Raw genomic sequence first — 12581 nt, 5'->3', positions numbered from 1 at the left:
TAAAAAATAATAACAAGTAAAAATAATTTCATAATAAAGTTTTTGTAGAATATTCCAAATTTTTATTAAGTTCTCATCTGACACCCTATGCCAGGGGTCGGCAATCGTTTTTGAGTGAAGAGCCATTTTTGATCTAATTAAAAAAAAAGAAAAAAAAAAAGAGAAAATCCGAAGAGCCACACCTCAGCTCAAGCTGGGAGGGGGGAGAGTTTAAGAAATGGAATAGAGTAGGAAGGTGTTTATTTAAAAAAATATTTTTTTTTGAAATATTATTTATTAATACTGATAAAAAGTAACAAATATCCAATTAGGTACAAATTAATGTGACTTTTGCTGATGAACTTCTTGAGGGTCTTCCAACGTCATGCAAGTATGTCGTAATTAAACATGCTGAGCGTTAAAACATGCTCGCATTGTTCACACGACAGTTTCTTAATTTATTTTTAATATAGTTCATGTTCAAAAATATTTGCTCGCAGAAATACAACGAACCAAAAATTGAGAGAAATCCAAACGCAAATATTTTCAAATTTGTATATGGGTCCGGTAAGCTACATCACGCATCGAACACAATTTGGTCTGCATTTTAAACTCATCTATCGCCGTCCATTTGTGTAGAATTGCATGGGCAGCCTTTTGCCTCCCCAAATCTCCAATTTCAGTTTTAAGGCATTTTAGTCTATCACTCCACATGTCCTTGATTTTTCAGTCCTCTAACTCCATTTCAAATTGTGCTTCATGTGAGCTGTAAAGTTAAAGAGCCGCAGTAACATGTTAAAAGAGCTGCATGCAGCTCGCTAGCCACAGCTTTCTTTGCCGACCCCTGTCCTATGCTGACTTCTTTTCTTCCTCTTTGTGTGTTGGTTGCTGAATGACATTTCCGAAGCAGCCACAAATCGACATATTTTGGTGGATCGAAGTGGGTCAGCAGCGGGCCTACAATTTTAAGAAACAGTACTGAAGAAATTGTTTTTGTCATCAACGAAGCGCTGGTTGGGCTGGCGAACAAATTCATTTGTGAAAATCCTCGTTCACATTCACTTGATGAAATTGGTATCGTATTCAGAGCGTTCATCAAATGCTTCAATTCTTCTGAAACCTTCTTATCATTTGGGTATCCACGAATTGCCTCCCTTTCATTTAACTGTAACCTAATTGACAATTTTCTAACTTCACTTTCACCAAATGCCAACAATTCATGTTTAGAAGGTTTAATACCATCGTTGTCCTTGTTTTCCTTCTCTCCTCATCGGTATTGTCACTAGTTCTTAAATTTGAATTTTTTCTTTTCTTTTTTTTTTGAAGCTGTCCAAAATGTCGGTGTCATTCGGATATTCGGGTACTGTGACCGTGTAAACAAAAATAGGGAAATTTTACAGAAAAATGTGGAGAACATACTTCCGCAAAACAACAGATGGTTATTTGTTGGGGTAAAAGAAAATCTAATTCTCGAACGGGGTGCTTACAGTTGATTCACAAAGGTGTCCAACCTACAGCTCGTGAGGAAGGTGAACTAAAACAGCATTTTAAATTTTGTTAATTATCAAAAAAATTTTCTCATTAAATGTAATGTTCAGTAAATGTAACTGTGTATTGTACTTAATAAAATTTTCGAATATTTCAATTTTACTTTTACATGCAACAAAATAGGGAAAATATAACACACTAAAGAATCTAAGTGAATTTTTTTGAATATGGCCCCTGTACGGGAAAAGGTTGGGCACCACTGCAATAGAAGGTGGGCCAGAGCCAATTGGGAATACACCTTGCTCTGCTCACTCTTGACTAGCGCAACTCCTCCGTATGTGGGACAGGTGGTTAGATAGGTTTTACCAGGTAACACTAAGTTGTAGAATGCGTTAGCTCTCTTAATTCGCACAGCAGCACTAATTGCCTGAAGGCCAGAAATGCGAACAGTGCGTACTGGGTTAATTCTCTCTTAATCCGTTCACTATATGAAAATTTTCTTCACTCAACGGAAACTATTTTAAATGTAACTTCCAAGGGGAATTCAAAATAATTCACTATAAAAGGAATTCATTAAACAGAGGCCCAACTGAGTAATTTAGAATTATAAAAATGGTTAGACAGTTTTATATAGAAAATATCTTAAAAATACACAGTAAAAAACGCAAATTTAGTTAAGTAATTTTAAGCTTATTTGAATAGTAGGTAAACATGTGAAAAAAAATTATGGACTATTACAAATTTCGAAGTGCACTGAATCCAAATGTTACTGTTAATAAAGGCGCCGGTACGTTGTACCGTTGCGTACCGTCCCAAAAAAAAAAGCACTGGGAATAACCATTTATCACAACCCTCTGCCTAGTGCCCTCAAGCCATCCTGCTATCCATCTAAGGATTTTCCCCTTGATTCCAACCTGTTTCAGCTTATAAAGTAACTGCTTATGTGGGACTGAGTCAAATGCTTTGCTGAAATCTAAATAGACAACGTTGAAATTATTCCCCAAATCCAGCTCATGAGTGACTCTGTCAAAGTAGCTAACTAGATTTGCAAAACATGATTTCCCCTTTACAAAACCATGCTGAATTCTTCAGAATTCCATTTCTATCTAAATGATCCTGAATTTCACCCTTGATCATTGCCTCCATGATTTTCCCTACTACTGAAGTTAGACTGGCTGGCCAATAATTTCCCATTATACTCTTAGAATCACCTTTATGTATTAACAATACATTGGCACTTTTCCAATCCAACGGAATCTCTCCTGAGTCCAGTGATGCTCTCATAATTAGCCTTAATGGGTCAATGCACTCCCTTGCCGCCTCCCTTAAAATTATAGGGTATATGTGGGTGGTTGGTTGGTGGAACAGACTTCCATCCTTTGTAGTGGAGGTTGATAGCCTAAATAAGTTCAGCTGGACAGGTATTTTGAACGAACAGAGGGGTGAAGTGGAAGTGGGTTTTTTTTTTTTTTTTTTTTTGGCTGATGCTGCATAAGCTTGCTTTCTTGCATCAAATGCCTCTACTAATGCTAATGCTAATGTCATCAACCCCAGGAGCCTTACTTGCATGTAGGTACTAAAGTATTTTCATTAAATAATCATGTGAAATTTCAATATCCTTAATTATATAATTTTCCACTTCACTCCCAAATGTTCTCATTGACATAAAGGCTTTTTTTCTGCAAATATCAATGCAAAGTAACTGTTGAGTTCATCTGCAACATCAGTTGGGGGTATCTAATACTATCCCATTCAATTACACATGGGTCCGATCTGATTTGTCCTTCTGTACTTTGAAAATATATATGTGAACAATTCCTTAACTGCACTCTTTGTTCTCTTCTTTATTTCTTATCCCCACTCTTTGCTCTCTCCCAGACTCAATAAAGATACTATAGTGAAAATTATACTTCACTTAATAAAACGTCATTCTCCTTCAGAAAATGATGAACATAATTCAACCATGGAAGCCAAACATAGAAGAGAACATCAGTGATCTGCAAATTCTTTCCAAAGTAAGAAATTTCCTGACTCTAATGAGATTTTAAAAGATAAACTTGAGTCGGTAATTAATGAAATACTTTTAACTATTTCTGCTAAAAAAGTTCAAAGTCTAGAAAATATGGACTGAGATGGGCTATGACTATTTCAGTACAATAGCACCATCCAGCATAGAATCCGAAAGGACAGTTTCTGCCACTAATCAAATATGTACCAAAATTGGATCCAGTTTAAACAATAACACTATATGTTTATGTTTCTTAAGAGTTCACTTTATTCGGACAGGTAGTATGGATGCTTAAACATAACTAAACTTTGCAGTATCAATATGTATTTTTTTGTTTTTAGAATAACTAAATTTTTAATAAAATTTTTCAGAATATTTATTATTGCAATATAAGTTTATTTAAAACATGAATTCAAGTAATTACAATACTTGTTTTTTTCCTTACTTTATTGCATCTAATTGTCATCAAAATTTATTTAGAAAAATGTTCGTTTTTGGAATCCCAGTATCCAGGTTTCATAAATTAAAAATACCTAAATACGAAATACCAGTATTAAGGTAATGACTGGTATTGTAAGCCCTAGTGTCTACCTTCTTCACTTTTACCTTTAAAGTGTTCAGTTAAATATGAAATTCTCAAATTCATGAGGTAAACAAACTGCACCATAAATGATTCCCAGAATTTAGTCTCTATCATCCCTTTTCCAAATTCATAAATCAAGGAAGAAGGAGAATTTATATCAAATTTATTCCTCTTGGGATCTTAAAAAAAAAAAAAGAAGTGATATATATAAAAGCACATCTAAACTGGAGCACTATAGCCATTAAAAAATGCAGGACACTTCATAGAATTTACCATGGGACCAGAAGAAAAGAGTGTTAAAAGCAGGATAGTGCTATAAGATAAGCAGTAGTGTTATAATGGAGTTGACTGTATTTTTGAAACAAAATGTGTATGTAATGCACATTCACTCATCATATAATAAATCTAACAATATAAATACATACCAAATGTCAACTTTTTCTGAACATGGTTCATTTCGAATAATTTCTGGTGCCATCCAAGCAACTGTACCAGCAAAAGACATTTTAATACTGTGTTCGTTCCATTCTCGGGAAGTACCAAAGTCAGATATTTTCAAAACATCATTAGCACAAATAAGAACACTGAAAATATAATAGAATAAGCAAAATATAATTAAAGAGTTCACAGACTTTAAACATTTAACAGATAACTATAATGAAATAAACTTTCCATATTCAGACCTCAGGACTTAAAATCTTTCACAGTCCTTGGGTAGTCATATTATAGCAGACATATAACAGACAGTTCAATTCAGTTCATCCATAATTGGGGAGGGGGAAGAATATTCCATTTCCATACTACAACTCATTTCATAGTACATTATAATATATCTGCAGTTACTGTATATTTTTTTTTTATTCTTAAACTTTCATATATTTTTTAATAATATCATGGCCTATTCAATTGTGGCATATATTTTTTCCCTAAACTGACACAGTATCTGAAACTTTACTGTAGCATCAGAACTCATCTAAATGCCATAAATAAATTTTCTTTAGGTAGCAGTGTACTAGCATACAAAAATGATTCTTTATTCAGGATATAAACCTCAGAAAGTGCTGAATTATCGTCTGGATTTTTATTTTATATTTCACTGTTTCTTTTATCTTTGGTGGTAATGCTATTGATTGTCACAGCTAAGCCTCATGTTATAGCTAGTCCACGCTGGTTCACTTGAGTTCATATTAGACAGTAGATTCTGAAATATTTGTTGTATGCCTTGGAAGAATTTATACTGTTCTTATTTATGGAGAACTTACTCACATCATACTTCTGATTGCAGTTTATATTTATCATTTAAGTCTTATACTTGCTGTTCCTATTTATTACTAAGTTTGCATAAATTAAGCTTAACAAAAACCAGTTAGATCCTGCAATTTTCCCCAAAGGTTTCCTTTGAAGTAAGGATCAATTATTTTTATTTATATTTAACTATTACAAGTAAAAATTCATTCTGCACCAATCAGTACTGACTTTTTTCCCCAGTCGCTATATTGCACTGACTGCCAATATTTTCAAAGCAGTCCAACAACACTTGTTTTCATTTCAATCTGAACTGAAAACAAATGTTGTTTGTCTTCAGTTGGTCTGCTTTGGAAATCATTCATATCTGAAACTAATTGTGCTTTTCCCTTCTATATGATTCTTGCAAGCAAAGTTACAGATTCTTCTCCTCTCAATTTATAAAAAGCCTCTTTTTCACCCAAACATTCCAATAACAAAGCAGTTGATTTTAGAATTAGTTTCCTACAAAATTTATGCAAATACATATAGTATTAGCATTAGCAATGCCCATGATACAAGGAAGCCTATGGCTTATGCTGCACCAGCAAAAAAAAATTAAAAAATAAGAAAATTTAAAAAAAAAATAAGAAGAAAATTTAAAAAATAATAATAATAATAAGAAGAAGAAAACTTTAAAACATAAATAATTAATAAAAGAAAAGGCAACAGATAACCTGTGTTTCCCTCCTCCTCCTGTAGGTAACTATTCAGCTGACCTTTGCATTTCCCCCAAACTGTCATAAAATTACTTATTCCAGTAATTTATAACTTGGCTGGCTAAAATAAAACTTCCTGCAATCCAATCTAAACATCTCTCCCGTAACCTGAATTATAATGTACATATACATCTAATATTTGTGGAAAACCACAGGTGGTGCCTAACCATAAATACTATGCCACTACTATGCCACATCTAATACTTATACGTATACATATAATGTACTCTTTGAATTTAGCATTTTTGAAAGAAAATGCCTGCTGATTTCTTCTTGACCAGCAACAATGATTATTTAATTATTAATTGCTTTTAATTAAATAATTTCTCTTTTTATTTCTCTTATGAGAAAGTATTTGAAAAGTTTTTGAAAGTAAACATTACAATATTAAATTACAAACATTTATATGCATGTTATCAATTTTGAGAGTAATATCTTAAATATCTACCCCCTAGGCACCTCCGTAGCCAGGTGGGCAGGAGCAGTAGTGCATAGCACACGCTTCTTGATTAGACCGGGGTTCGAGCCCGTACCCACCAAATACGGAGGATGCGGCAGGTCAGGGAATGACCACCGCATAAATAAAGGGTGAGGGTTGGCATCAGGAAGGGCATCCGGCAGGAAAAATTGGATGCCAAAACAATAAAACCGCTGACCTCATATGATAATGGGAAAAAGGCGAGGAAAAAAAAAAAAAATCTTAAATATCTTTGGAATGAAGACAAATATCTTGCAATTGCTCCTGGACAACACAATCAACCAATGTCAATAGTTTACGATGAGCATGCTGAGGAACTGTTGTTTCCAGTGATATACTTAGGCCATCCACGTAACTTTAAAGATGGATTAAATGTTACTCCATTTATGAAGGCAACTAGCAAAATAAGACAAAAAGATCGCTGAGGAGTAACACCACATCATATTCTATACATGGCGATGAAAATTTCCTGCTTGAGAATAACCGAAGGTTTATTCGACATACTTTCAAATGTGTCAGAGAAACTTCTAACATAACAAAATGTATGATAGAAGACTAAAGATTTGTTGAAGAATTCGTCGAACATAACTTGTCGTTTCTCAAATCCATTCCAACTTCTGTACACTACTGGTCTCAAGGCAAGAAAGATGTCTTTGCTATGATCAGACAACTTGGTAAACTGCCCTTGTTTCTGACATTGAGTGCGATGGAGGTTCGCTGGCCACATTGAAAACACTTCACAGACTAAACAGTAGCAAAGATACAGAAGTTGATGATCCAATGAAAGAATTGACAGCATTGCAGCGTACAAAGCTAGTCAATGAGGATCCAGTCACATGAGAGAAATAAACAAACTTCAATAAGCTAGATGACGTTATAATCCGTATATACTGCAATCGAAAAGGTGCAATCCTTTTGGGAAATTCAAAGTAATCAATTTCTTCAAGAGTATAGAGTTCCAGCATCATGGCAGTCCACATGGTCACATTTTGCTGTGGCTAAAAAACGATCCTAAAGAATTGGTTGCAGAAGATATGCCAAAGACTGTAGAAATAACAGATAAATTGTGCAGTGTCAATGCTTCGGATCTTCTGATGCCTTACTAAATCAAGTGAACAAGCATACATTTACTTGTTTCAAGAAGAATGATGATCATGCAGATTCAATATTCCATATTGGCCTATGGATCAAACTCTAGTTTTAATACTGATGAACACACAAAACAATCGAAGTTTCAAATGGCGTTTTCAACAATATAAGATCTTGAAGAGCAACATTACGATACACTCGAGCAGTTTCTAGAAGAGCACAAGTTGGATATGAAAACTTACTTGGATGTTATTCGATCAGGATTGAAGAGACCTACCATTCTAAAGAAAAGAAATATGACACAACTTTGGACGAATACCTTCAATCCTTGGATAGCTGGTATATTAAATTTGAACATGGATTTACGGTTCATACTCGAGGAACATTCATGCGCATCATACGTTGTAGAATATGTTAACAAAACCAACAGAGGCATAAGCCATTTGCATTGATAGTTGATCAAAGTGCAAGAAGAGTATCCAGATCAAGCCTACACCGACTTGTTAAAACACGTTAGCATTAAAATGTGGAATAATGTTGAAATGAGCTCGCAAGAGGCAGCTTGGTATTTGCTTCGCCAGCCAATGTCTGAGGCTAGTAGAGAAGTTGTGTACATTCCAACTACTTGGCCTCACGAGCGTCAGAAAAGTAAGAAGAGCAAGAAGCGAATGGCTGAATAAAATCTCGATGATGATTCTAGCTACATATGGAATGAAAATATTATACAGAAATATGTGAAAAGACCAAAAGATGGAGAGCTTGGTCAGCTTTGCTTGGTTGATCTTGCAGCAAAATACAATGTTGTGAAGGGACAATGTAAACCTAGACAACAGATATGAGTCATAAGGTATCGCCACCATGAAATGTCTGAATTGGCAGAGTATAAATGTGAGATGGTTTTATTTTACTGGCCTTTCAAAAATGAAATAGTTGATATCTTAGATTCAAGCAAGTTTCTTTAGATATACGATGAAAATGAAGAGTACTTTATGAATTGTCGCAAAAGGTACGAGTTGGACATCGATATTGACAAAAAATTAGCGTATTGTAGAAAACTTTGCATCGAAATGGACGATAAACAGGATGCTTGAGCGAAATGTGAGGTTCAGAGTTGAATTGCAGAGGATGCTAGTAAGACTTCAAGAGAACGATGATGATATTAAAATGATTTCGGCAAACTCGCTATCCGCTGTGGTACGTCGGCAAGATAATGTCATGACCAGCAACGATTACCGCAAGTTTCGCCCACACATATTGTCGCATCATGGTGTGTTAAAATCTGGCTGGACTCATATGAGACGTTCTGCCACAGTATCTTTCAAAAGCAAAATGCTTAAATGCAAAAGAATCAAATTTCCTTTGGTTGAAGCTTGTGCCATGATGGTTCATAAATCTCAGGGTGGAACTTTCAAAGAAATCGTATTCAATTACGATAAGTCTCGAACAGCAACTGGTATACGTTACATTGTCGAGAGTTAGAGGCATCAATGGCCTGTACATCAGAAATCAGAAAGAAGACTTTACATTCTACCATGCTCACAGTTGTAACACTTAAGATGCAAGATCTTCAAACCGAATTGAAACATTAACCATCGTTTGGAAACACTTTCTACAACCACATTACAATTTTGGGATCATGTTGCTTCGTTGAGTTTCAGAACGGTATTGTTGAATGCAGAGAGTTTGAAACTTCATAGTGAAGACATTGCGACCGATCCAATTCTCATGGAATCGAATATCTTGGCATTAAATGAAACATGGCTTGAAAACGATGAAAATGTTGATGTTTGAGGATACAAACGTATCACACAATTCAAAAGACCCTCTATGCGATTTGTTGGTGTAGCAATATACAATAAAGTTGAATTGACAGTATGTACGCCACATATTCTCATTACCGTGGATGCAGACTCGCTATGGCAAATAACTGGTATAGATAACTGTGGCGACATTTGTGCAGCTGAAGTTGAAATAAATGGACAGAAGACTTTTCTTGTAACATTCTACATCTTACCTAATTCAACATTGGAGCAGAATAAAGTTTTCTTAATATCCAATCTAGCGATTTATATGCCAAAGTTTGGAGACATACCTAAAGATGTAAGGAAGTTCAACTTTCAAAAGATCTCAATAATTTTAGTGGGCGATTTCAACATTGATGTTAAGAAACCTGAAAATGCTCCATTCCTCGACTTCATGGAATCAACATTCGATCTTAAACTTGCATCAGACCCTACAAAATCTACTATGCGTGGTCAATCATGTATCGACTTGGTTTTCAATCGCAATGTTAATAGTTTGAATTGTTTCAACTATGTATCCTACTTTAGTACCATAGAGCCAATGTCGATTTTTTTAAGTATTGTCTGGGGAGCAAATCTACCAAGATATGATGGAAACATATGGTGATTACCCAGTATCATTAAGAACCGAATTCAAAAGGGGTCACCGAGTCACCAAAGATGAGCCTAGGTCTGGATGACTGATGACTGCATCAACCACAGAAATTGCCAATATGTTTATGCTGTGGTTATACACAGCATAAACATATCTTGTGAATGAGTCCATACTGTTCAAAAAAGAACTGAACATGAAATAAAACTTCAGTGAAATGGGTACCAAAATCTAAAAGCAGAGAAGAAGGTGGAGAGAGTGAATTGTTCCAAGGTAATTCTTATGAAATTTCATCTGAATGGTGAACATGATAGAAATAGGGATTCATTATTATGACCCAGACACCAAACAACAGTTGAAGAGTAGAATTATGAAGGGTCTTCTCACCCCCACAAGAAATTTTGAAGGGCACCATCAGCTACTCAGGAGATGGCAAAAGCTTTTTATTTTTGCTTCTTATGAGTAAATATTAATCTTCCTTGTTACTAAAACTTCATGAGCAATAAAATGTCTTGGTGGCACATGAAAAAAAGTTACAGCAACAGACATGTGAATTCTGTTCACCAACAAGTTTTTCAAGGGAAAGGAGGAAGAAATAGTTTAAAATGATGCCCTTTAAAATTTTATTCTTGCTTCTAATATTATACTGGATAACAAGAACAGATAATATCTTTAGTAACAGCACTCTCCAAAGAAAAAAATTTCTCTACTGCCAAACATAATCGGGGCAGAAAAGTGGGCAAAATCAAAGAGAAAACATATGTGATATCGAATAACGAAATTAAGAAAGGAAAAGGAGTGCACTTTCTTTATGCCTATACTTTTTCACTTACAAAATAATTAATGATGCAGATTGAAAATGAATACTATACTTGAGAGGAATAAGAAAATTTGTGCCCATATAATTTTAATAGATTTTTTTTATTGCTATGATCCACCAACTGGCCTTTAGATGGCTAAAGTCCAAAGAGAGTAGGGAACTTCACAGTGAAAACTTTTTCTGCATAACAATGCTGAGTAACAAAAATTCAGTAACCATAAAAACAATGAATACTTTAGAACAGCGGTTCCCAACCTTTTTTGACTTGCGAACCACTAAGCCTATATTCTCTGAAATCGTATAATATTTCTGAATTTTTGAGTATTCTGAATATTTCTGAGTTTTAGTGTGAAATATTATAAAATATTTCACACTAAAAAAAAAAAAAATTTAGTATGAAAAACATATTTATTTAACATGATAATACTGTAAGATAGTAAACTAATTATAAGGAATTGTGGGAGATGTGGTTTTTCTTTCTTTGGCAATTCTTTACTTTTTATTTAATTTTATTTTACTTTATTGTTTATTATTAGTTATATTGTGTAGTTTACAACAATATACCTATGTAAATCTAAGAAGATGTCATTATAGAATTTTTAGTTTAAACCCCCGGGAGCACTTTCGCAAATCCCCAGGGGTTCACGAACCACCATTTGGGAACCGCTGCTTTAGAATATGAAAAGTCACATCTGCCCTTATTTCCAGATATGGCCTCTACAGAATACTACTAGTTTCCATCTTTAAAAAAAACATTTGAAAGGAGACATTTTAGAACTTAAAATGGTATTTCTCATATAGTCAGTCAGAGAGTGGTCAGAGGAACAAGACAGTGGCTCCTGGGGAAGCAAATCCCTAGAAAAGATGAGGGAATGGCACATCAAGTGAGTAAACCTTAGAGGTGACTATACTAAATAAAAGTTGATTCATTTCTAGATTGCTTCATTCTTTCTATGGTAGGCAAGATAGTATCCCCCATTGATTAATTTAATTTAATTTAACATATTTAACATAAGAATAAGATGCATGTCTTACAAATACTACATCAGGAGAAAAATAATATTCAGTACACATGGAAAAGTATTTTATTATTATACAGTACAATAAAATTAAAAATTAAAATGAAGAAAGTTACCTTTTTCAAAGCATACTTTCTCAACTTTCTCTAACAACACAACCTTTTCTACAGAAAATAGTAACTCATATTTTGGTTACCACCAACAGAATCATCCTCTTAGCTTTTTTGTTTTTCTTTTAGGCAGCAAATTGAATGGCATATGCAGGCTTCAAGGTATTTTGCATTTAATGCAAAACTTTTTATTTTATTGAGTTATCCTTAATTTACAAAGCAATCTCATCTCTATTAAAACGGCAGATTGAGATATTTTTTGGGGGGGAGGGAGCTTTTATTCCAAACCTCCTTTATATTAATTAGTAATATTAGTAAATTAATAAGAGGAGTTTACCTCAATATAGTACGTAGAACACTTCCGTATGATACCCTCCAGAAATTAAAACGGAAAAAACGAAAAAATCGACAACGTTTTTTCCGTTTTAATTTCTGGAGGGTATCATACGGAAGTGTTCTACGTACTATATTGAGGTAAACTCCTCTTATTAATTTACTAATATTATTATCAACGTAGAACATATTGAGTATTACAGCTCTGATTCATACTATCTAATTAATTAGTAATAAAATAGCCGTAATTAACGACATATGCATGCAATGCAAATTT

At 34.1% G+C, this 12581-nt stretch overlaps 1 protein-coding gene across 6 annotated transcripts in view; it reads right to left on the bottom strand.

The window, feature by feature from the left end:
- LOC150075848 (mitogen-activated protein kinase kinase kinase 13-A-like) overlaps positions 1 to 12581 on the bottom strand; it is a 276690-nt gene that overhangs the window by 60085 nt on the left and 204024 nt on the right. For all 6 annotated transcript variants that reach the window (XM_090387410.1, XM_090387412.1, XM_090387407.1 and 3 more), the window contains one exon: positions 4484 to 4642. In XM_090387410.1, coding sequence (XP_090243536.1) covers positions 4484 to 4642 — 159 coding nt within the window. The remainder of the gene's footprint in view (positions 1 to 4483; positions 4643 to 12581) is intronic.

The sequence above is a fragment of the Mastigoproctus giganteus genome, chromosome 13 (genome assembly GCF_048544385.1).
Source record: "Mastigoproctus giganteus isolate SK-2022 chromosome 13, ASM4854438v1, whole genome shotgun sequence".
Classification (NCBI taxonomy): domain Eukaryota; kingdom Metazoa; phylum Arthropoda; class Arachnida; order Uropygi; family Thelyphonidae; genus Mastigoproctus; species Mastigoproctus giganteus.
This window is presented reverse-complemented; position numbering and strand designations above follow the sequence as displayed.